The sequence below is a fragment of the Cryptotermes secundus genome, unplaced genomic scaffold (genome assembly GCF_002891405.2).
Source record: "Cryptotermes secundus unplaced genomic scaffold, Csec_1.0 scaffold423, whole genome shotgun sequence".
Lineage (NCBI taxonomy): Eukaryota > Metazoa > Arthropoda > Insecta > Blattodea > Kalotermitidae > Cryptotermes > Cryptotermes secundus.
Genome location: NW_019731985.1, coordinates 1061022 through 1087894, shown reverse-complemented (window position 1 = coordinate 1087894; position 26873 = coordinate 1061022). Strand labels below are relative to the sequence as shown.

The window sequence follows — 26873 nt, the reverse complement described above, 5'->3', positions numbered from 1 at the left end:
ACTTGAATTTTTTGAAAGCGACATTGCCCTTTAAAAGTTACTGTACATATACAAGAAAACTCATAGTTGATAATTTAATGTTTAATTATAACCTTTATACGTTCATCACAATGTAACATTACCACTTGTCGCTGTGTGAAAATGAACTGAATGACAATGTACAAGAGACTACTAGACTAGTAGGAAGGTGTATCTTGTCTCAATGGTCATAAAAGTTTGCTAGCAGCCCATTAGACAATGGCTGGGGTTGCAAGCTGGTTTTGAAGGTAGAAATCCCTTGCACTTGTCTGTCAGTTGCCACCCTCCTTGCATTCTTACTACGCCTCCAAAAGGGATTCTTGGAAATACTTAAGGTTGTGAGGCTGTGCAGATTTTAGTGCATTAACCTTCTGAAATACAATAGTTTGTCCTTCACGAACTTTACAAACCATTAGTTAGACAAACCCTTCTGCAATTCTCAGAATCACTTTTCCTGCAGCCTGCTAATTTATGTCTTCTGGTCTGTTGGAAAATTGTCTTTACAAAAAATAGTTCTATTAAAATTTTAATATTGATTTTAATATCAATTAGCTGTAAAAGTTGAGGGGCTGCACTTTGTGGCTATGGGGGCCGCATGTTTGACATGGCTGATCTAGTGTATGGGCTTATAAAAACGAAATATTTCTGTTTCCCACCTCCTACCTCACACCCAGTGATACAAAATTCACCACACACTCTCACCAATATGTACATGGTACATGTCAGCCACATCTGTTGAAGTGGTGTGTAGGCATTAGGGCAGAGTTTTGGGCGCGATTCAAATCCTCATTCCAACCTTTTTTAATTACATGAGTGAAATGTAATGCCTTCCCCACAGTTTTGGGTGCTACATACTGTGAAAATGATGACAAATGCAACCACATCCCAGCCAAGAAATAGGCACTTTCTAAAGTTTAATATATGAAAAGAAGGGGAGAACAGAAGAACAATTAACATGGCAGAACATAACTGATAATGACATTTTTCCAAAACATGCTCTTCTGTACAAAAGTTACAGCAGTCTTGACATCAGACAAGATTTCAGGCTAACCACAGACAGAAAAAAGAAGATATATCGGATGTCAATCTAATGGGTGCAAGTGCCACGAGAGTGATTACTTAGCACAGGCAACAGTCGGTCTGCACCAACATTGTGGTGCCATGTTTATTACTGCCGCTTAGAATTGTGATATCCACTATGGGCTACAATCAAAATGAAACACAATGCATAGCTACAAAGATACTGCCTCCATCTTCTGGTAAGAAGTACGCCATTCAGGGTAATGGGCTGTCATATCTGTATAACGGCTCTCTTCCTACTGTCCTGGAGCAACCATCCTGTTGGCTTGTCAACCACACCTCTTTTTCTCATTTGGGGATCTGTCCAGCCACACCTAACCCCAATGATGTATTTCCTTCCTCCCACTTCCATACGAGGGGCCACTTTCCTCGTGCGGCCCTCCTGTACCCAGCAGCACACTCCCAACACTACTCACTCATTACTTGTAGTGCTACTAATGGCTCTAACAGAGAGATGCACATGTTATGTATTACTCACACCACCACCTGCTCTGATCCATGAGGCCAGCCACCACGAACTGAAAGCAGTACTGCCAACATTCAGCAGAAAACAGAGACATGCAAGCAGTGCCATGTAGTATCCGCCCGCTGCAGAGATGTACCTCTGGTATGTATCAAACCGAATGCTCCCTTTCTGAATCATTTCAGGCACTGTCAGCTGTTCAGCTCCTGGAAAAAGAAGTAGAAAATGAAATTTACTGCAAGTAAGTAAAATGCTATGGCTGCTAGCACACTAACTGAAACAATGCTGATTCATCACGATGCTGCAAAGGCAGGCCCTCGGCTTCACTCAACTCTACTCATGCAGTATGGCAGAGGCACACAGCAACTGTACACTAACAATGGGTCTGTCGGTTGCAGCAACTTAACCGCCAGCCAGACTGGGCCTGACAGCCCACACCTTACAAAGAGCATGGGTTACACTTTACCTCTGGGATCCAGCTTCTCACTGCCTTGAGAGCTGGAACTGACACGCCTGTTCTTCTCACGGTCTGCAGCATCATGTCCCGGGTCAAAACTCTCTCCATCACCAACCAGGAGATGCTCCTCTTCAAGCACACATCTGTCACATAAATGTAGAAAGAATTATATGCAGTCCAATATTCTGAAGTCAGAAATTGTTACGCATGCTGGGTGACTGCATGGCGGTATGAAGGTCATGCCACAGTATGTCATCATCATTACACTTATAGTTCCTGAAACCCCTTCCTTCAGACAAGAACAGAACACACACACATTTCTAAGAGACACAAACTCAAAATGGCATTCTGAAAGACCTCTACCTAAATCTGTGTGATTATTATTAATCAGTCAACTAGCAAACAAACTAACAAGCCTCTTATGCAGTTAGTACTGGGTCTGCATATGTGCATCTTCAACTCATCTGGTGTTTGTTCCTTTGTCATTCTGACAACTCTACTACCAGATATTAAACTCCTTCTTACTAAGAACTGGTGTACTGAGCTTCGAGAATACAATGTACAATCCTTCAGTGTGATGCATACACCATGTCGCCACTGTCTACAGTGTCGTCTGGTGTAGCCTAACTACACCAGAAGACTCTCAGGATATCTCACCATGAGACTCTTGAGCCACTCATTTCTTTCCACATCTCCATCCTTCATCTCCAATCTTTCCTTCTTTCATCTCTTTCATATTTTTATCTATCTTCTCTCCTCCTTTCTGATGTCGTTTACTTTTTTCCCACCCTAATTTTGTTCCCCTCACCCTTCCTCCCCCACTCTCTATTATGTTAAAACAGTTCAGACAAACACTGCTGGCTGCTGACAACAACTTACAGAGTCTAAGTTCTCCCCTTGCATCCTGGTGCTACAGACAAGCATGACAGATGAGAGGTTTGTGTAGTGTGACATTGAGAGCAACAACTCACTGTGACTGGTCTCCTGTCTCAGAGCTGTGGGTCTTAACCATCACCGCATAATCCTGTTCCCTGTCCATCAGCTCCTCATGCGTTCCATGGTCACAGACACGGCCATCTTTCATCATGTACACTTGGTTACAGTGTTTCAGATACTGCAGAGGAAACACAAACTTAATTTTCCTTTATTTATAGAATAAGCAGAGGTGGCAAATGTCTGAATAGTATATGGATGCTTTCCTTGTTAGCATCACAATACATAGTAGCCACATTTTAAAACAAGGGGAAAACGTCCAAATTATAATTTACTCATGTTAAAAGAAGAAAAAAAAAAAAGACTGGCCATGAGAATTCAAATCACACCCATAAACTCGGCCACAACACTAGGACATTGCTCCGACAGCTGTGGCTACCATACGTATTGCCAAGAGTAGAGCAAGTTTCATAGCACCTTAATGTTCTCTGTCACGTCCACGGTAGGAAACAGGTCAGTTACATGTCTCTACATACTAAAGATAATGAAAAACCCTTTATGGAACTTCATGTACAGTGAAGTCTTGCCAAGGACCACTTCAAGGTTCCATCATTGTGTTCTGACTCCATATCAACAGCAAATTCATCATGTCAGATGAAGCAATTATAATCTGTGCTTGGAACAACTGAGGAAAAAAAACATAAAAATCTCAGACACAACAGCTGCTCTCCAGGCCAATAACTTGAACCCAGGACCTCCCAAATACAAAATAACAGCAGTAACCACTTCTCTCCATTTTCTTGGAGAAAATTGTGCCTTTCCACGGCAACATGCAAGACAGCAGGACAGCTGTGTGCCGCATTGACACATTGCTGTCCAAGCCACTGAAACTTTGTCATCAAAAATTATGACTTTAAATTTCTGTATGCCAGTATCATTGCAATTTTACAAAAATCCATTTAAGGTTTTCCTCAGTTTACTATTGAAATCCACTGCTCCCCAGAGAAGGGGAAGGTAGTTTCACTGTGGGAGGAGGGACTTCTGGTTTCTAAGAGGAAGAGGAAATAAAAGGGACTGCAGCACTGCACCTGCACATGGTGAGTAACAAGTATCACAGTTTTGTGCTTCAGAGCTTGAAGGATGCATCTGTTGAATATGTGAGCACCAACACGAGCGTCGACGGCACTCAGTGGATCGTCAAGCAAGTAGATGTCTCTGCAAATGGACACAAAGCAACATTTTAGAGGGCCATGCAAGGAGCAGTCAAGGGGGAGTAGTGCCACGAACTCTGCCTCCCAAGTTCTGATGAGAATGAGCAGCCACATTTACGTGCATGAAGTCTCTGCTTCTCCCCTCTACTTCCCACACTTAGAACATGAAGGGGGAAGGATGGGGGCACCATGCAAACTGTCTTTGTGCTGCCATTACAACAGATGTACTGCACCACATACAAGACATTTATAATTCAGAGAAGATGGCGTTAAAAATTTGTTAATACATTGGAAGAAAAATCATTAGAATGGTTCGACCATGTATAACAAATGGGTAGGTAGAGTACACTGTGAAGAGTATTAGAATTAAACATATGTCAAGCTTTATAAAACAGAAATTATCCCTCTCTTCCTCCCTGCTTTACAAATTTCCTGGAGTTTTTGGTCACCTCAGCTTGTCCTCAGTCGAAAACACACCACCACAAGTCAGTAAGAGGCTCAGAACACAGGAAGTAACAGGCCTGAGCAGGTGTCAAGCAGACAGGTTTGAAATGAGTGCCCATCAGATCTGTGGAAACTGACCCAGTGAAGTCACAAGAAGGGTAATGTGTGGGGGCAGAAATGTATTTTTCCTTCCCCAAAACAAAGGGAGGGGTACCACTCGAGTAAATCTGACATGTGTACCAGGGGCAATCAGTCATGCACTGACCTGTTGGCATACAGAGCTCTTGCCAGGGCCACACGCTGCTTCTGACCCCCTGACAAGTTTATCCCTCTCTCTCCTATCTCTGTCTCGTCACCTCCAGGCAGCATGTTTATGTCCTGGCTCAGTGAACACCGGTATATTGTTTCATAGTATCTGAAACAGTGTGGATGGCTTGGTGACTTTGTGGCAGAACCAAATCACTTTATATCTTGCAATTCTCCATGTGTGAATTGTCTTAATGTTCATTTCTTTAAATCTCAAACCTAACCAGCAGTACAAACATTGCACCATGCTAGCTCAGCCACATTTCCTTCCTATGTATTTTGGTAATCCACTGACACCTTTAAAAGTCACCCTACCTGTCTCTAGAAGCTGACAGCAACTCCCTGCAGTTGCAGTGTTGCCTTGTTTTTAGAGCTTTGCTGTTGTATATCTATCAATAAATGTATTCTTTGGTTAAGGGAAGATACAAAAAGCATAAGGTTGGCTTCAAAATGTTTTTAGTGATGTGGCACTCTTGTCTGAACAGGGCAGTAGTTCATCATGTCTCAATGTGTGATACGTTTATCAAAATTTGGTTAGTAAAATACAAACCATGCAAGCAGAAGTGATGAACTACAGCCACTACTACTCTTACCTTTTCGAGTCAAAACTTTCTCCAAAAAGGATGTTATTTCTCAGAGATGCATTGAGTATCCAGGGCTCCTGACTGACGTACGCACAAGAGCCGTCCCTCATAACCCGACCCGAGGACAGGTGCAGCTGCCCCAAGGCAGCCAGAAGCAATGCCGTCTTGCCAGATCCAACTTGACCACAGACACCGATCAGCTGTCCCTGCACAATACAGATGCAAATGGAACCTGACAGTACAAAGACTGCCGGAAAGCAAACCAGTGCAAGTGGTGCATGTACTACACATCAGTAGCCTCCATGTTATCAAACTTACTTTTGCAACCTGAAAGCTGATGTTGGTCAAGACATTTGCACTCTGATGCTCACTGCTCTCATATGGATTCAGCTTCTCCTTCTCCTGATCTGTTGCTGTGGTCCGTCCACTCATAGCTCCAAGTGCACTGCAGGCACCATCAACATAATGAGCAGGTATCACAAAGTGACGCTAAACATCATGATCAAGCTGGTTGCACTACTCTGCAGCACATTCACAAAGATTCAAACACAGCTTGGCAAACTGTTACCAACATTAAGGAGGAAGCTGCTGCCATTAGGCTCTGTAAATACTGACACTGAAGCTGCCTCCCTTCCTCTTACTTCCTTCATTGCCCCATTGTCTTCTCTGTGTCCTCACCTTCCCCTAATCAGATCCCCTCAGTATCATATCACTTCTTTCCTCTGTTTCTCCTGCCCTGTGTCCGCCTCCCGTTGCATCACTCATCCATCGATTCCACTCTGTCCAGAACATCTCTGGGGGTACACTGTACCTTGAACAGGCATGGAAGGAAAAGCCCTGCACACACAATAAGCCTGGCAGAGCAATTCCAGTTGCAAGCAGACTCTGGTGGTTCTCTAATGACACAATGACCTATGGTGTTTTAGATGCATTTATCATCACTCTGCGCTCAGAAAACAATTGTTTTACACACCAAATATTCTTTACACTGTTTCCCTTACTCCTATTGGTTTGCCCAGAACCCCGGTCCGTGCCATCCCTTGCCTTGCATCTGTACCGCACTTCTGCTTGCTTAGCTTAATAATGAAGGCAGCAGGATCCTCCAAAACATTGGTAACGATATATAAGAACACACAGTGTCGCATCCATTTTCACAGTGATCTCAGATCTCATGTGCACATGTGAACATCTGAGAATGTTACACAAAACCCCTGACCTGGCAATGGATACTGAAAGGAGAAACAAGGCAAAAGGCAAATAATATAGACGGAATGGGCACTGGAGGTAGAGAAGGCCAAGGTTCTTATAGGGCCATACCGCCAAGGTTCTAAGTAACATGTGAACATACCTTACATCACTCTTTTCTGTGGCAGCACTGGATCTACGCACAGCGACGGAGTCCCATGAGAATGTCCCCACACTAATACAGATGGCCTGAGTCCTGTCAATGGGACGCGTAATGTACGGAACAATGTCCTCCAGCAATAAGATGGCCTACCACCATAATAAAGTAATTACATTCCTACACTGCTTTGCCACACAATTTATTAAATTACTTTCAGACTTGCCAACTTAAAATTCAAGATCCTATCAACTGAAAGTATGAATAATTGCCTACATTACTTGTGGTACGAAATTAATTAAATACAGTTCTGGCAACTCAGTAATCATAATATAATTTCTGGTAAGTTTGTCTGAATGACAACATAAACAAATTTAATAATAAAGTTTTTACTGAGGAGCACAATTTTCTGGAATGTTAATGCCACGTAGTTTGGTAGAAGTTCAATGACATTTCAGAGAAAGAGCTGCAAACTGCGTGACATCCCAAAAAAATAATTATTACACTTTAAAGCATTATGAAGTGATATGATTAACATTTCAAAGCAAAGCAATTACAACACCCCCACCATGAAGCTGCCCTCAGCAAACTGTAAAACACTTGCACCCAACACAGGAAATGCTACCTCCACTCAATGAAAATACACAGCAGAAGGTCAGACAAGTCACACGGCCCGAGATCACTCCCAGTGGCATGTCATATTGACACCTTCTTGCACAGCACATAAGCAGACCTCAGTACTGAATATAAAGGGACTAACAGATATCTAACAATTTGAATGCTAATTTCAGCTCCCACCTCTCAGAAGACATACTGCACATAAAGTTTTCCTCTGCCTGCAGAGCATGCAGCAAGCATGGGAGCACAGAGAAATTGCACACAAAGTTTTGGTAGGAAAACCTGTATGGAAGAGACCACTTGGAAGACCTAGGCAGTGATGGGAGGGGGCAGACTGAATTCATCTTGCTCAGGACAGGAATTGATGGTGAACTCTTGTGAACATGGTAATGAACCTTTTGAGTTCTGTGACATCCTATGAATCTGCATGCATGAGACAGACACTTGTTAACAATTTTTTATATACATAACAGCACTATTTATATCAATGTTATTCTTTATTCTTGTTCTGCAAAAGGAAAAAATTGTGCATGTACGTGAAGCAGTGGGCACGACCAGCAAATGGGTCCCTACTTTTAGCCACAAACCCACTGTATGGAAAGCGAAAAGCACTCCAGGATTTTCAGAATTTCAAACTCCATGAAAAACAGAACAAATTATATATACAAAATAACCTACAAGGTCCACAGATTTCTGCAAGTACATACAGTGGAACAGTTCACAGACCACAATCTGAACAGAACAGACAGAAGTTCGACAAGAAGTCACCTGCACAGTATGCTTCAATACAAAGTAACGAAAACCCTCATTGGGAGCATAAGCTACCTGCAGTCTGCTGAAGGACACCAGTCCTTGATACACATTTTGAGTCCCAATTTGCAAAATGTTGAATGAGTTCCGTATCTGAGTGTTGAGGAGAGAAACCACAGGGAATGCCTGAAATAGTTCTCAATAAGTGAAATTGCACCGCAAATATTTCTAACAAAATTAAAATTACGCTCACTGATTTACTGAAATACATGAAATTGTGCAACCGAAGTTCTGCATCATGATGGCATGGAGGTTACACACACGTTCTAGACGTTCGCACTGGACGGCGTTTTCGGCTTCACAGTCACTTCACCCCTGCAGGAAAAGCCTCCAGTTATCTGCTGGAGAGGAGGCTGGGTGCCCAGGAAGCCGGTCTGGGTGCTGAGGAACCTGCACCCATTGTATGGCCAATGATGCACCAACACAAGCACCTGTGCATGCAGTACTGACATGTTGTCTGACACAGTTCACAAACCAATTTCTTGCTGACATCTACAGACATCACACACTCCATTGTACAAATGAAACAACCCCATGGGGTGTGCTGTTTCTGAGAAGACAGTAATTCTATTATCAAAAATTAATTTACAAACCAATATGTCTCCACATGTCTCTGGGGAAAAGGGGGCTGTTACTTAATGATGCTGTTAGTATCCAAACCATACGATGTGCGATGAATTGGAAGGGATTTAGAACAAAGAACTCATGGGCATGATCAGGGCACTATCCTGCATTTTTGAGGGACTGAGGAAAACCATGAAAGAGATCAAGAATAGCAGACACTTCGGCTGAGATTCAAACCGAGACCTCCCCAGATGCAAGTCAAGAATGTTAAAGGCACACTCATCCGGTTTGATTTTGCTTATTCCAATTTGTACACCACAGTACAATTCATGTAATCACTCAAATGATGCCACAAAGAGATGGGAACCTCCTCATTACAGAATTGTCTCTAACCCAAGCGTACTTATCTCTCTTCGGTTTTGGTGATCTCTTGAGCACCTCAAAATATATAGGTCAAAAAATCCAGTTTTCCAGCTAACAGAAAGAAGTGACTCATGGCCAAATTTTCGGATGCGTAACTTGGGCTTAGTTTAGTTGCATCACATGTTGAAGCCCTCCTAACGGTCTGGCGCACACAGCAGTCAGCATCCTCAGGTGAAGTGGTTCAATATGTATACCTCACACTGCAGTTGCAAGGGGAGGGGGCTGAGTATTTGGAGTGCTTCCATATGACAACAGGACAGGACAGTGAGTGTTGCTGCAGGCTCTCTAATGTTGTGTATCCAACGAAATTGGATATTTCTGAACAAAGAGTAATATTTACTGTTGGCCTGGGAATCTGGCTAACAAATCCATGTGCTGTAAGAAGGGCTTAATGACAAAAATAAAAAATTACTACAAAGGACACAAATTGATCTACAAGAAAACGAAATTTAATTACTTTCAACATTACGTCTGGGTTCTGAGTGTGTCATTATATAAGAAGAGAACTTGAGCCCTCTTTAACACTTGAAAGAGACAAAAATTTGTGTGCATGCTGTAGGTAAGGTAAAGGTAAAGTTGTCCCTGTGCTTAACTAATTAAGCACTACATACAATATGAAGCTGTAAGGGGGAGTGCATGTACAGGTCCATGTATTGTCAACCTCACTACAATCTATCTATGGCTTGGCCACTTTTCAGATTCTTAATCCTACACACAGTCAGTAGGACTCCTTGGATGTGGGATCAGCCCACCACAAGGCCTCCACCTATACACAGAACAACACAAACACAGAATAAATGCACACAGACATCCATGCCTCGAGTGGGATTCTAACCCACGACCCCAATGTTCCAAGCGGGTGAAGACAGTTCATGCCTTAGGCCAAATGGCTACTGTGATTGGCAACCTCACCACTAGTTGGTGAATATTGTTGGTACACATTAAAACTGACAGAAACTTAAGCGCCTTTATCTAGCAAGCCAAGCATGAGAAGTTAACAACATATCACCATCAGCACACCACCCCAATCTACTTTGCACTTTGATCATGCAAGAATTAAACTACAACGTGTAAGAAAGATCAAACAGAGGCACCTTTATCCTTGCAAGTGCCACAATGGCATCGCACACAGATCTGGTACTCTGTCGTAGCCTGCTCAATGCATCTTTCATTTGATTGCTAAGAAAGGGTACCAAGGAAAATGCCTGAAAAACAGAATCATGAGATTACAGCCTTTTGCATTGTGAATGCTATCTCCAGGTCAGCCTGATGATGCAAGATATTCCTCCAGAACATCGGTATCTACCAGAGCATATGACATCACATCTCAGAAGGCCAAGATCTTAATATTTACTGTCGATAAAACTTGAATAACTGTGAGAGCTCTGAAGTACTCTAGCATGGAAACCACTGTACCACAGGCAGACAATAAATTCAGGCATGGTGTAATAAAGAGCATGGACCTCCTCCAATTGTTACACTGAGAACAGTCCTTCCACACATACAGAGCATATTCACAGTGTCAAATACAAATGATCAAGAGCTGAAACAGACTGAAACATTCCAACTTCATTTTCTGCTGCTCCATCTTAATGCAGTGCATGCAACCCGATCAACTATGTTGCTCTCTAAAAGATCCGCCACAGTTTGCTACACTGCAGTTCTGTTGGACACTGCCACTGTACATTTATTTAATTCTACTTTTTCAACTACACATGTTATCAGTGTCACAGAGTATGATAACTGTAAATGGTGGATTGCGAAGGGTCTGGATAGAGATGGTTACATCCTTCTCAGCCCTAACAGGGCTGAGAAGGGCGTGAAAACCTTGGTCAGGATAGCCAACTTATATTAAGATCAAGAATTTGGGACCGCCCAAACAGAAACCAGTAGGACTAACCACTGCCACCTGTCTAAGGTGCACATAAAGCAAGCAATGCTCGGGACCCGGCTCTGCTGCGATTGCCAGATGACTCTTACATCAGCACACATCTGTTTTCTCACATTGTAGTCAAACCCAGGGCCCACTGACTACCAAATTCTATCCGATGCAATCACTGCACAGAGACATAACTGGTGTTTATTTACATTTCATTAATAAACAGCAGCTAATTTTAAAATGTTTCAAATAAATGCTGGAGGTTTGAATGAACTGCTTATTTTATGTCCTGTTCTAATCTTATGTATACTAAACAATATTTAAAAAAGAACTTGATTTATTTTAACTTTCATGAGAAGTAAGGGCCATACCACACTGATACAGTCCAAACTGAAATTCAAATTGTGATTTTTAAGTGAGGTTCCTCAGTCTCAAATTCCATCAAAATTCATTGCACTGTTTTGGAGGTGAAATATGTGGATGAATGGAACCTGCATTAACTAACATTACATGTTCTGTCTATCCTGTGCAGAAGAAGACTAAGGCATTGGCATACTATTTACTCATAAGCCCAAGTGGTAGAGTGGAGAAGCAACTCTAGCCAGCTGCAAATTAACAGTGCTCACAGAACCTGAAACCTTCAAACAGTAAACAACGTCGGTCCTAGAACAAGGCAACTCAGCCATCTTGTGTCAGTATGAATGCCATGTAAGCCTGTTTAGTCAAACATGTGAACACGGAGAAAGCCAGAAGACAACTGCTGTGAAGTAGACATGATCACTAATTATTATTAGGTTTTATGGAATTTGTGCACCATCAAGTGCTTCAAAGAGATTTCGACTGTTCTGGATAATAAAGTTCTCTCTGTCCTCAGGTGAAAAGATGAATAGCCTGCCTGTAGGAAACTCATCTGACTGAAAATTAAATTGACCATATCAGGTACACTAAAGGGGGACAGTGTGACTGTTGCCAATCTGTCATGCATCCACTTTTTAAGATTTAGGCCTGCATGTCAAATGAAACACCCAGCACCTTGCTTAACAGAGCCCTTCCCAAAGTCACTCCATTTCACGAAGTGAATTCCCTTCCCAGGGGCAAGATCCAGATCCAGCTCAGGATACATGGTGTCCCATCCACAGTTCCAGATCAAACACGTGTCCCTTCAAGCGACAGTAGTGTGCTACTGACAGTCCTCTCACTAGTGTCAACTGGTTTCCATTGAACTTGAACAGTTTTCTTTTGGCAGAGAGTTCCTGTGTGCATGTGAACTGCAACACTCTCTGACCCTGAAGGCTCACTCAGTAACAAATTCTGAGGTGCCACAGAGAGCTTGAGGTCCTATAAACAGACGTTCACGACATGATTTTGCCGAATGACTGATGATTTCATTCTCTTAAATTCCTTTATGCACTGACATCCATGTCAGTTGCACAGGCATATTCTGCTAGCTTCACTGAGTGGCACTAGCATAAGCTTGTGTGCAACTCTGCATGACTGCCAAACACAAAAGAAGATAATTAATGCATACATCAGTGTCAATAGTCAGACAGACATGAACAGGAAGGATCACAACTCTTAACAAGAAATACGGACTTCCCCTTTCACGTGCCCTGCCCTCCATTACAATGGATAATCAACAATGAACTGTCTACTTTGTGGAATTCCAGTTATGGCCATACAGTCTGACAGGTGGGTTGGTGCCAGCAGTTCAGAGGAACTCTGCCCTACATGAAGCCAACATACCTCAGCCAGTACAGCGACTGGGGAGACTGGACAGCCAAGGAATAGCCAGGTTTTGACTCCTGGCACAGGCATGGTATTTTTCTCTCTCTCTCTCTCTCTCTTTCACCTTGCCCAGACAAGCTGCAGCACCCTCCGAGCCTGCTATCCACCAGGGGTTCTCTTTCCAGGAGGCAGAGCCGTCAGTATATAAGCTGACCACACACCTCCATCCAGTACAGTGGTCAAGAGAATGTGTGTGGAGCTATACTTCCATTAGCCTGTGTATCTTCAAGGCATGGCGCTTAATTAAGAACAGCAACAACTGTCCCTCTCCCCTCCAAATCCAGACCATGTATCCTGAAGATGGATCAACACATTCCCCTGCAACATCCGCGCCTACCTACCAGAGCACACAGTACTGTACACCAGAAGGCCATAACATGGATGGTAACATTCTGGAGTGTAGTGACTAAGGCAATTGTAAATATACAGAGATACAATATCTGGAAGTTAGGGCCCTGAAACAGCACACAAAATAGAAAGTACTGGGGCTGGAAATGGCCCTTCAGAACTAGGCAAACACTCCAACTCAGCAGAAAATCCTGGGGGAATTACAATGCACATAACATTAACGAAACCATTACAATGAAGGTTTGTGAATTTGTTTCCATGCGTATTGCTCAAGACACTGGAAATAGACTCCTCAGAGAGGCTAAGCTTACGCAGAGAATAGCTTCCTAAACAAAAGCTTTGCCTGCTTCTACTGCCACTTCCAGCCCTCGAAATCATACAATAAAGTGAAAAAATAACTTGTGTGTTGATCATGCTGAAAGGTGCCACACATTGTGAAGAAATTCTAAAACAGGAGCAACAAAAGAAAGTTAAAAGCAGATCACCGCACACCGTGTGAATACCCAAGGAATCAGATAGCAACAATCTGAAAAACCTGTAATCTAAGCACTGCTTTTCGCCCTGAACAGATCTTCAACCCGAACTCACAGCCGAGATGGAGAAGCGGCTGCATATGGCGCATCATATATGCAATCAGTGAAAATGCCTGCAAAAAGGAACATCAGTTATCTACTGTGATGATCCTCACACTTATGGGGTTTTGGACTTTTTCCATCGTCCTACAGTCTAGAGACTAGAAAACACAATGTTTCAGAAACTGGATCTGTTTCCATCCTCAGGTGAAGGGGAAACCTCGACTAGAATACCGGATGATGGAACAGGTCCAAAAACCCAGTAATTCTGACTGTTATACACCATCGTCAGAACCCTTTAGAGTCTACTGTGACGATGTCTCACAGTGAACACGAAACATTACCTGACTACACCTGCCCCTCAACGCTGAACTTGTAACATATTCGTTTTTTCAGGTTCAGAACTTTGAAGCCTGAAACTCATGTAGATAATATTTAAAAATTGTTCTTACAGTAATGAAAACACATTGCATCTCAATTATAAAGTTCACCCAGTTATTGCTGTGTAGAGAAAAAACATAGAAATACACTTGTGTGGGCAAAACACAGAGTTTCTGTACATTAAAGCAGGTGGTACATACAATTACCACTGGCCATAAAGGATAAACTTCATCATTACCTTATGCTAAAAAACCACTCCATTTAAATGTTTTACAAACTGTTTTGGTTATGTTAAATGTACCACAAAATGCTCAATATTATTGAACTTTAACCAATCAGCACAGCCAAGATGGAAAGGTTATGAACTATCACATCATGCCTGTAAACAAGCAACCAGACGCACTACAGGCATATACACTATACAAGTCATTCAAAGCATGAGACTGGTGTAAGGAGAAAAGCCGGGAATACTACAGTCATGACAGCAGCCACAAACATGCTTGACATGCAGTGGGCCTGCCACATTACGCAGAACTTTTTGCCATGTAACAGTAAAGGCGCAGAAAATTACAGCAACACTTTAGAGTTTTATGTTTACAATTTTAATGCCATACATCAATCTCCAAGATTTATGTGTACTGAGTTGTCTCAGGGTAAGTCAGTGTACCCTCACTCCGGCAGTCCCAAGTCCAATGCCCAATCAAATTTAGGTGCAGATTTTCCACTCGCAGACTGATGCCTTCATCACTACAAAACACACAATTTCAGGAATGTGACAATACCATGTGCCCCTTCTCATGATTCAATGACCACATTAACCTCTGCCAGACAACCCTCTCATGACCATTCCATCACTGGGGGCAAGAGTTCATGCAAGGGCGCCCACTCTCAGACAGCTTCTCATCCCTTACTACTGCCGACGTCTTGCTAATTATACTCACAGGAAGTGAATGACAAATGAGCTCAATCACATGTGTGACATATAAGGCCCCTCACAGAAACACATCCTGCATTCCCACACAGTGGAACCTCCATTCCATGTTCTGCAATTTAAGATTTTCCTCCATTCAGTGGTCAAAGTAATCCCAGTTTTATAAATTTCCCTAACTTCCATCCCTTCCCCTAACAGGGCAACCTGCACAAAACAATCAAATTATGAAATCTGGCTGGCAGTGCTTCACACAGGATTCACAGGCCTAACAAATGGGAACCATGCAGAAATGTGTTCAGTCCTGTCTTACAAATGCTGAACCAAACATGAGACTAGATACAGGAGCTGTAACTGAAATTGTAATGAAGAAACACAGACATGCAGAATTCATTACATGAGTCAACAGAAAGCTCACCTCAATGCTACCACTGAAGGCAGACGGATACCGAGAATCTTTCAGGAAAATATTGTTCTAGAAAGAACAGGCTGGAGCACAATTCCATATAGAAAAATTTTCTGGAAGGAAGAGAAAGAAGCTGGTGGCCTGCAAGTGAAGCTTGTCATAACACTGAGTGCATTCCTACCTGGTTGACAGGTGCCAACATTTTAGACAAACCTCATGCCTCCACGCTCATGGTACAAGTAGAACCAGGCAGGAGTCAGCAGGTTCATTTGGGATATTGGCACCTCTCTACAACACTGTATGGTGTGATACTCCAGAGAATTAATTCTAGTCATTAGTTGTAATCAGAAAATGGGGGGACCCTGATGATTTGATGCTGCAAGATACAATGTGATGCAGTATGTAGCCAGCATACTAAACGCAGCCAATACAGTGGCCACACAGCAGCTCTGTAACTCCTAAGGCATGTAGAAATTGCAATAAAACCAGTTACAGTGAAATGTGAAGTTGGTCACATTTTTATGGAACTGGAAAAACTATATTAATTTACACAAGACCAACAACCTTTAACTTGGCCACCTACCTAACCTGTAACCACCATACAACTTATTGGATTTCATGCTACAGTTCTGTCTACATTGGCCACAAAAAAGAAAAATTACTGATTTACCAGATCTTTCCCTTCCCTGAGATCAACAACTCTCATTAAATTTTGATAAAACCCATTACATATCATTCACAACTAAAAACAACCACCAAATTGATCTGGACATCAGTTATGCCAACAAATTAATCTGTAAAGTACTTGATACAGAATTCCTTGGAATACATGTAGACAGTACACTGTCTTGGAAAATACATATTGAACAAATTATACCTAAATTAAATGCAGCTTGCTATGCGATGAGATCAATTAAGCCTTTTATGTCACAGGAAACACTGAAGATGGTTTACCATGCCTACTTTCATTCTATTATGAACTATGGATTAATATTTTGGGGGAACTCTTCACATAGTGTAATAATTTTTAAAATACAAAAGAATATAATTAGAATCATTACAGGATGTAGAAGTAGAGATTCATGTAGAGAATTATTTAAGAAATTAAAAATTCTACCTCTTCAATCACAATACATATTATCGCTTCTCTTATTTGTTGTTTACAACAAAGATAAATTCAAATTAAATTCTGATGTCTATAACATGAATACTAGACAAAAATATAACTTCCACCTACCCTCATCAACTTTATCAGTATATCAAAAAGGAGTCTACTTTACTGGCATAAAAGTGTTCAACAATCTGCCACAAAGTATTAAAAACTTGGGCAATGATACTAAAAAGTTTAAATCAGAGTTAAAGAATTATCTACATGCTCATTCCTTCTACTCTTTAGATGAATACTTGAATGTAAATAGAGAATGACGTAAAATTAAGTTATATTAATTTTTAAGCTAAAATTGCCTGTACTTATGTATGTAACCTTTTGACTTGTTCTGTATCCAAAGGTACTAACCTGCTTAGGATTTATAGAATGTAAATAAATTCAATTCAAATTCAATTCAACAGACACACTACACTGCGGGAGCAATACCTGAGCTGCAGTAAGGCTGTTGCCAGCACCAACGTGAGCCAGGAACGTGATGATTGCCGAGATGACAGGAACAGTCGGTGCCATAGAAATGCTCAGACTCTGGCAGTATGCTGTCTTCTGCAGGTAGTCATGTTCCTTCTTCCTGACCTCTACAATGACAGCAGACATTAATATAGCCTGACGAACTCTGGATGTATTTTTAAGGTCTTGCTTCTCTTCAAGATCACAAGCCCACATATCTCTGTTGCTACAGTGACTGGTTATGGGCTGGACAGCCTAAGAATCAGAATTTGATTTCTGGCAGGTGCAAGACACTTCCATATTTTTCACAGCAATGAAACCAGCTCTGAGGTCTACGCTACACAACCTCCTATCAAATAGGAACTAGGGTTCTTTCCCCAGGAGCAGAGAGCCTGGAACACAAAGCTAGCTGACCACTCACCTTTGACTCCACAGATCTGTATATCTGCTCCTCCATGTGTTCCCATAGTGCAGGGCTTAATTAATTAAACGCATGGACAATTTGCAACTGTTAGCAGTATTAAAATATAAAGTCTGTGGTTCTAAATGTGATGAGTACTCAAACTGCATTCTTCTGTGATTCTGTATAGTCTGGTACTTGGAAATCAACATTTTACATTACATTACATTCCATGGATCCAAAGTTAGTCAAAATGACTGTAGGATGTGGAATATGTCATATAAATACAAAACATATGTACAGTCCCAATGGAGTTCTCACACAAGAGAAACCTAAAATACACCCATATAACTTGGCCATATCTAACCACCACCCACTACAATCCTGAAGATGGAGGCAGTATGTTGCTCCAAAATGCTCATATCCAACAACCAGACTGCAGTGTCATAACTCAGAAGGCTGCACACAATCTAAAAAGCACAAGAGTTTGAATGAGAAGGACAGGTGTTCTCATGGCACAACATTACACCCTTGTTCAGAGGGTTCTGAGTTTGTCTACTGGTCAGATCCAGACACATGGTCCTCTGCTCACAGGCCGACATTCTCACATGCATCAGAGACAAAACATTGAGAATGTGGAAACCAGCCCCCCTCCCCAACATGGTTCAGGGCCCATGTGAAGTGGTACGTGCCCTCTGCCGGCAACAATTCTACAATTGAGACAGCAATATCTGCCATGGGTTCCCAGATGCAGGTGCCAGGCTAACAGAAGCAGCTGACACAATGGACCACGCCATCCATGTTCACTCTCACAACACAATGCGGTGATCATCAGGACACAGCAGGCATCCACTGTGCTACATGTTGTAGCCAGTGCAAATCACAGTAAGGCTGTGTGAGCCAGTCATGTCTTCAAAATTAAATACTATTTGATACAAAGCTGTTCACATGCTGCTTCTCCTGACTTGGCTGATGACAATCCAAAATTGTTCAGTTTGAGGCACACAGCACCAATCAATCTACCAAAACAACTGAACTCAGGATAGAATTTACCAGTAAGGAAAACACAGCACTGAAGAACAGTATGCACATAGCATTCTACCAAAGTTTGCAACTATGTACAAGTGAGTTGCTGGCAATGCAACACAGTTTATATGAACAATTTGCAACGAAACGGAACCTACATTTGGAACACACCTCAGCATACAGTCATTCTCTCAGTGAACAACATACAAGTTTTAGAATGAAGCAATGCCAAAGCATCTGCCACCTCAGAGGTCTGAATAACCACCAAACAGAACTGGTGAAGATTACAATTTAAAATAAATGTGATGGCACACTGGTAACACTCTTGGCTCATGTTTCATTTGAATCTCAACCAGTACATCAAGGACACTGCCAAATGAGTTTTCATGATTTTCCTCAGTCCCTCAAGACAAATGCAACAACAGTACCTCTATCAGGCCACAACCGCTTCCTTCCAAATCACCATCCTACCATCCAATGCAGTAGAACCTAGCTACTAACAGCACTGCAAAATACTGCCCCCCCCAAAAAAAAGAATTTTGAAATATATAATCAGTAAAAAAATTTCCAACAGAAGGGTAGACAGACATAGGAAACATACAATGCCCAGCAAAACCGATCGCTCCTTGTGTAAACTGGTCTAAAATTAAGGCAATCTGCAGCCCTGAACACTTACAAGACATGCTGTGTTGCATATGGCAAGTCCCAAACTCCAGTCTCAGCTCAGAGACAAGCTATCTGCACAAAAATCTGTTTATGGTTTTCTCTGTCCCTACAAGCAAATACTCATGTACCTCAAATTAGGCCACAACCACTTCCTTCCACATCCTTTAAAATTCATTATTCACTAATCGATGTACCACTGAATGCTACATGGCCTGAGATTGTTAAATAAATCAAAGCAAATAGAGTCGAGACTTACGCAATATGGCTTTGGCAAAGCATTTCTCCCAGGCATACATTTTAACAAACTTGATGGAACTGAGAATCTCTGTGATCAGTCGCACTCGCTGGTCAGAGACAGTCACTGTCTTGCCCCTCAAGTAGCCCATCAGTCGTGACAAGCCATACTGCAAACAAGACAACAAGATATCAGGTTTCCATAGCAGCAACTGTGGTCATCTGTGCCGTGACACCATGTACCTTGATTCAGAGGCTTCTCATCACTTAGCTGGTCATTAGCAATGCTGTCGGAATCAGGACAATACAGCACTGATGACAGGATGATTAACGAGTATGTAGCAGCTGTGGAAAGAAATTGGCAGGGGAAACTTTGAAGACGAGCTCAGAGGAGCCACTCTGTCCATCACAAACCCCACATAACCTAAGCTGAGATCAAACTGTCCTAGCATTTGGCTGCCAGGACCACAAGAAACAGCCAGTACAGTCAGTGTCTCAGCTCAGATTTGAACCTGACAAAGACACATGCAGGGTACTTACTACCATTAGACAAATCTGTTTGGTGAAACTGTGTGAAGGAAAATGCTTCCATCAACCTTCAGGGAACCTTGAAGGTGGAAACTGTACATCCCTCTGAAACACTGGTAACTGTCTACTGGAGTACAACATGGCGTCACATCTCAGAAGATCATGCTATACATAAACATTTATATTTGCAAGGATAAAACATCACATCAGTGTCTTAACTGTGCCTTATGGACAGCAAGAACGTCTTACCTGGGCTGGGTAAAACAGAAGGAACGTTGTCATTCCAAGGAGAGCCCATGGTCCAAGCAGCCAAAGTATATAGAACACACCAAGCACTGTGACAACAGGGCCTCCAACAATCATTGGTCCAAAGAGAACCATATCGAAGACACGCTGTCCATCACTTGAAAACAAGTTAATTAACTGAAACAAAATACTGAAATTAGTAATGCTTAGCAGACATAATATGGCTTCCTGTACTTCAGCTTTCAATGCTTAGCACCTCTGGCTGGTTCTAATTCAGAATTAACTTTTTGACACTTGGCAGGGCTCCTTTCACAGGAGACTCGTCCATCTAGATCACAGAGCACCCACAGTAAAATATAATACCACTTGCTGTATGGCATACTGACTATGTGCCCTAACAGCATGACACTCATACTAGATTTCATCAAAATCTGTCCAGCTGCTCTCAATGCAGGCAGACACACAATAGACATGCCCTCCTCGGCAGATTAACTCAGGAATGCATCAGTGGCAGGCTTCAGTACAGGAAGCAATGAACCTTTGAGTGCTGTTACAAGAGTTTTAGTTAAGTGGTAAGATGGGTCTTAGAAGAATAGGTTTTGATGCTGGGAGGTGGAAGGAACTGGCTCAGGATCATGTCCAGTTGCAGGCTTTGGTGTTAATGTTGTTGAACCTTTGGGTTCTAACAGCAAAAAGAGAGAGACAAACACTTATATAAACAAACAGCATACTTACTCCTCCAGATTTTGCACCGAGGCTATTGAGTCGGACCACCTTCCTGTACAACATGGCGAGACAAGCTGAGCGCAACCTTATCGCAGTCCTGCATCAACAAAAACAATCTAATCACTGTCACTTAACTGAAGAAAGAACACAAAGCAGTAATCTACATCACAGTAAACAAAGGTAGGGGCAGGATACACACATTTCAGTGCTCTAAACATGATTTTGAACCTGCTACCCATACTGAAGTGCACCTCAGCATATACCTCTTTCGTACAGCTCCAGAATCATTTTCTTTGGTATCTATCATCAGGATAGTTACAAGCATTACCATGATTAAAATTCCTTTCGGTTACTGCTGTTTCTGCAATTCAGTAGCAGTGTTAAGCCAATTCATGTATCTATGTTACTACTACTGATTATAAAAAATTAAGAAGCAGAGATTTGGATTTGACCCCCCATTAACACAACATCTCTATCAACAATCTGTCTAAATCCTCCTGGCAGTCCTTTAGCTGAAACAAATGGACAGACTGACATTACTACCCATATATGTGCACTATGGTTGCACTTTATGCAGAGAAGATAAAAGATTAGAACTCTGAGAGCTGAACAGAGGCAAATATTCTGCACTACACTCTCCAACAAAGAACAGCCTATCTGACCTTTCAGGAACTGATATGAGCATTTCACAGACTGACAAAGTCCTCTTTCAGAATTACTGTTACCTGTAGTTCAGTGCCCAGTTCCAAGAAAATAAGATGACTCGCAGAAACTCGGCAAGTGTGAGACATAGTGCCCATGTCACGCCCATCATGACATCGCCATTCTCATCCTCTGCGTACTCCAGTAGCTTCCGCATGAAGATTGTCTGTATACCAAAATTTCAGAGCAATAACAACAAAGGGCAGAGTGACTGGTGCCAAGTGAGGGAAGAAGAAACATTTAAATAATCCTGGACTCAAAAACGGTCACCATTTTCAATATAACATCTGTCATGAACATGGGAATATCAACTGAAATCTCTCCACCACACAGACAGTGACAACAAAACTTGGACTTACCACTATGGTTACAACCAATGACATCCGCAGTCCCCGATCTCACATTTGTGCACAAACATCACAGCACTCCCGCCTCATATTCAAGAGGCCTTGGGTTTAAATCTCAGCCATTTTCCTCAGTTTCTCCAGGCAAATGCTGGGAGTAGTTCCTCAAATTACGTCACAACTGCTTCCTTCCACATCCTTTCCAATTCATTCCTTAATCACCCTATAGTCTGAACTACTAACAGCACAGTTAAGTGTGCCATCTCTGGGTGTCTATAAACATGGTCAGGAGACACTAATTCCAGTCACATGCAACACAGTCAGTGAGCTGCATGTGATGGGTTCCTTAGTGGACAACAGAACCAGTGTTATGCATGTCTGGAAGCTCATGATTTTGAGGGACTGGAATAAATGGCTCTCTGGTCAGATTCTAATGAACGTCCCTCACTGGAAAGCAATACTTAGTCATTAACAGAGGGCAACCTACCGAACTAACAAATCCCAGTGCAAGGCTCAACAAGAACACTATGCTGGACACAATGACGCGGGTCCTGATAAACCTCCAAACTGCAGAACCAAACGAAGCCCTCTTTGGTCCTTTATGACTGACTTCCTCCTGCCACAGCAATTCAAGCCTGAATTGAAACAAAGCATCATTCATCAGATTTTAAGTTCATACAGAGAGTGTGACACTGTGCACTCTGGTAGACACTTTACCAGTGTTTCAGCTGAACAGGCTGCCTCTGTCTTCAGAGTACAACATACAATACAGTAAAAAACTACCAGATTACATGGTGTGACATCCCAGTCTTCCAAAGAAGCACAACATTAATTTGCTTAGTGGGGGGTGGAGTCCAACTGGGTCCACTCGGCACGGCGGCCACTGATTGGCCTATTGTAGCCTGCCACGGGTGATTATGATGGGGAATTTGGTGGAATGAAGATTGGCAGGGGAAATCAAGTACTTGGAGAAAACCTGCCCCAGCACCACTTTGTCCACCACAAATCCCACTTGACCAGACCCGGGATTGAACCCGGGCCACCGCAGTGGCAAGCCAGCGACTAACCGCTTGAGCTATGGCGTGGCCTGAGCACAACATTACAAAATACTTATTTGCAAAAGCAAGAATTGGTGTTACAAATCATTGATTGCTCTCTTTCAACACATTATACTTCACACAGAGCAAAATAAATTAATTCTAATGGTTCAGTACAGTTAGTACAGCTGAATTTCTGAATATCTATACTATACAATCTGAGTTATCATCAGTCTTGTTAAATAAGGTACACGTAAAAATCTGGGGACATTCTTTCTCAGCTGGATCATCAAGTGAGATTAGCTCTTTCTTACAAACCCCATTTAGTAGGTGCCTTACCCCTTTTCACACAAGGACAAAACAGTAAAACAACATTTGCCAATTCTCATACACCATGACTTCTTAAAAAGACTGGTCAGCAAATGCAACTTTCATCACAAAAGGTGACAGGCTTTTCGCTATAAACTCCTGGTGACTTGTTTCGGCTGCACCGCACCCATTCACAAATTCCAACATTTCAAACTTCTTTACATTCCAAATCCATCGTTGAAATTCAAATGTCATTCCTGCATAATCGACATCCACCACCTCTGCACAACACGTGTAGCCTTTACTGATAATTACCATGGCAACGCTGTACCAGCATTTCCACATAATGTTTGCTGCAAGTACACAGTACACACAGCTAAGTATTCACACACACACACTCAGACTTTGTTATTACCTCTGGGCATTGAGATCACACGAATCCAGAGGAGACACTTCAGGAATATCCTCTGCAGTCAGCCCTACTCTGTAGGCTTTATATATGTACTTAGACATCCATGAGAATGAGATGAAGGAGAGAAACCCAGCACTGTCGACAGATATCACGTCCTTCTGCCTGCATTGAAATATACAGGGACACATCAGACTGTTAACATATATAGCAGGTCTGATTCGGTAAATACATGAGACAACAGAGGCACGTGTTGGTTGCCTCAGTTATTCGTAAGCACCTGTTCAAATAAACTGCAGTGAAATGGTCAAATTGCCTATTTACAACTACAATATGATCACATGCACACTTGCTGAACCAAAGAAGGGGCACCAAAAGTGGAAACAAATGTGACACACCTTCTCCATTCTTTTGTGGCATGGAACTCTACAGCAATTGGTTTCAGCATCAAACAGTTGGCAAGCAGTGTTACCAACCAACAGTAGAAATACAAATCACTTCAAAGGAAGATTATGATCATTTGGCAACCTGACCATGGAGAAAGAGAGACAGATAGATAGAGAGAGACAAAAGAATGTTATATGTAATTGTACTAGTGAAATTAAATCCAGGATTGCCATGGCAAAAGCTGCATTTAGCAAGAAGAAGAATCTTTTTACCAGCAAATTGGACTTAAATTTGAGGAAGAAACTAGTGAAATGCTACATTTGGAGCATAGCTCTGTATGGGGCTGAAACATGGACACTTAGGGCAGTAGATCAGAAACATCTGGAAAGTTTCGAAATGTGGTGTTGGAGAAGAATGGAGAAGATCAGTTGGACCGATTATGTGAGAAATGAAGAAGTGTTAATTAGAGTCAGTGAGCAGAGGAATATCCTACATGAAATAAGAAAACGGAAGGCTAATTGGATTGGTCATGTTTTATGCAGAAACTGCCTTCTAAAAGAAGTTATTAAAGGAAAGATAGATGGGCGGATAGAAGTGACAAGAAGACGAGGAAGAAGACGTAAGAAGATGCTGGATGACCTTGGGGACAGAAGAGGATACTGTCATTTGAAGGAGAAAGCTCTAGATCGCATTAAGTGGAGGAACTGTTTTGGAAGAGACTGTGGACCTGTCATCTGACAGATTACTGATGATGATGACGATCATGATGATATAATAAGCGAGATTCACAAGTCTGTCCGAAATTTGTGAACCATTGGCTCTTACCTTCACAATACTTCATATGAGCAGCATGTGACTGGGAACTATCCCATTGCTGCATTTTATTTCCGCACCACCAACAATTGCAACAGGACTGTTGTAAAAACTTTCTGCAGTGGGACAGAAGTGAGAACTCCTTCCTGTAGCACCTCCACATGTTGTTACAAGATGTCAAATATTTGGAAAAACATGCAACTTCTGCACTTACCCACATGTGTAACACAAAACAAGTGGCAGACACACAATACCCTGTCTTCTGTTTTCCTAAAACTGCGAGAACTTATCATTCTAACCATGCACCATACTCAACGCTTATTACAGACTAGTGGGACAGTCATCACTAGGCAAAGTAGAGAAAAAACCATGGCAGACATTAACACCCTAAGCATGTTGTCACTGAGGATCACAATGTAAACCAGTACCAACTTTATAACATATAACTTCACAATGCTCTTAAGATATCCTCACAGAGGATGGGCTCCTGGCAATGCATGCTACTCCTGCCACACACTAACCCAGTAAACAGTGGAAACATGGTAGATGGAGGGTTTTATGTCATGGAAGCTACAATAAAAAGAAAGTGGTTAAAGCTGACATATATATATTCTTCTTCAGGAGGTAACTTCGTGACGCTGTCAGTAGCTAGATTATATAGCTGCAACTGGTAGCATGACAAATGAATGATGAATGATGGGAAGGCTCTGGCAGGAGCCTAGTTGAGATCCTATCTCAGCATTTGCCTGGAAGGACTGGGGAGTGTAGTGACACATCCTGCGATACAGGCTTCTCCACAAAACTTGCACTATGTGTTATTGCTCAAATGAAACTGCAGCTGCACATCACAGACTGCGAATAGAGGACTAAATCACTGGCCCTGTCTATATACAGAAGATAACTAGTGCTCAGCCCCCTCAACTGGAATGTGCAGAAAGCAGATGATCCTGCCCGCACAAAGCACCATAGATCACTGTAGGTCATGGTGTAAGGGCTGAGAAGGCCCATCCTTTATTCATTCATTCATCCTGCCTGCATAGAAACATATTCTACAAAGCTTGATGTGAGGCTAAACCATGTGGTTTAGATAAGGCCATATGAATCACAGCTACATACAGTCACAATCTTCAGGGTCAAACAGTAAGTCACTTAAGAAACCAGCGGCAGAAGATGGCAACTTCAGCTGAGCTCACTGATGGCTTCAAATGGTTTCTTGGCCTGGCTGAGCCCTGAACATGATAGCTATATATGCTCCTCCAAAATGCCTGGCTCTAACTGTACCTCACAATGTCACAGCCCAGGAAAAAGCATTATTCATGTTCTATTAAAGTGAGCTGACAGGTGATGGAGCACCTTGCATGTCTGCTTGCTCTTTGATCCTGAATATCTGAATATGAAGGCAGTGTGTGTGTGCGCGCGCACGCGCTTCTAAAACATCAGCAGACTTCATACTCAGTTTCTTTCCCATTGTGAAAACCTCAATTCCCACAAGTCATTTTGTCTCATTTTATTGTTCTTGTGCCAGGTTTGTGCCAGTAATTTTCAAGTCTGAAAGCTTCTATGAACAAAAACGGTTTGAGGACCTCTTTTCTTCTATAAAAGAAACAGATGTGAACTTAATTCAAAAGTGTGTCACTATACAAACCTGGCTTCCTTGCGGACAGGAATCAAGTTCTTAAGTGCAGTCTTGTATTTCCTGATGCCACGACCAGGAGTGTATTGTGGAGGAGCATACACATATGCTCGGTATGGACCATGTCTAACCATACTGCCACCACCTTCCTTTGGGATGCTCCTCACGCTGCAACAAAACACAATTTCTTGTCCTGCATTCAAGATACGTTCAAAAGTCGAGACTGGATCATTTGCCGCGACCAAA

At 42.1% G+C, this 26873-nt stretch overlaps 1 protein-coding gene across 7 annotated transcripts in view; it reads right to left on the bottom strand.

Annotated features, from left to right (window-relative positions):
• LOC111867454 (multidrug resistance-associated protein 5) overlaps nt 1-26873 on the bottom strand; it is a 39731-nt gene that overhangs the window by 11601 nt on the left and 1257 nt on the right. For 3 of the 7 annotated variants that reach the window (XM_023857348.2, XM_033752668.1, XM_023857342.2), the window contains 18 exons: nt 26640-26795; nt 23801-23959; nt 22527-22674; nt 21719-21861; nt 21003-21090; nt 20271-20444; nt 19516-19663; nt 17147-17295; nt 13801-13911; nt 10348-10458; nt 6845-6990; nt 5815-5941; nt 5506-5702; nt 4872-5021; nt 4040-4166; nt 2990-3132; nt 2028-2161; nt 1577-1767 (listed from right to left, as the gene is read on the bottom strand). In XM_023857348.2, coding sequence (XP_023713116.1) covers nt 1577-1767; nt 2028-2161; nt 2990-3132; nt 4040-4166; nt 4872-5021; nt 5506-5702; nt 5815-5941; nt 6845-6990; nt 10348-10458; nt 13801-13911; nt 17147-17295; nt 19516-19663; nt 20271-20444; nt 21003-21090; nt 21719-21861; nt 22527-22674; nt 23801-23959; nt 26640-26795 — 2602 coding nt within the window. Of the gene's footprint in view, nt 1-1576; nt 1768-2027; nt 2162-2989; nt 3133-4039; nt 4167-4871; nt 5022-5505; nt 5703-5814; nt 5942-6844; nt 6991-8281; nt 8393-10347; nt 10459-13800; nt 13912-17146; nt 17296-19515; nt 19664-20270; nt 20445-21002; nt 21091-21718; nt 21862-22526; nt 22675-23800; nt 23960-26639; nt 26796-26873 lie in introns of all 7 variants that reach the window. The other 4 variants (XM_023857343.2, XM_023857345.2, XM_023857344.2 and 1 more) reach the window with 4 other exon arrangements.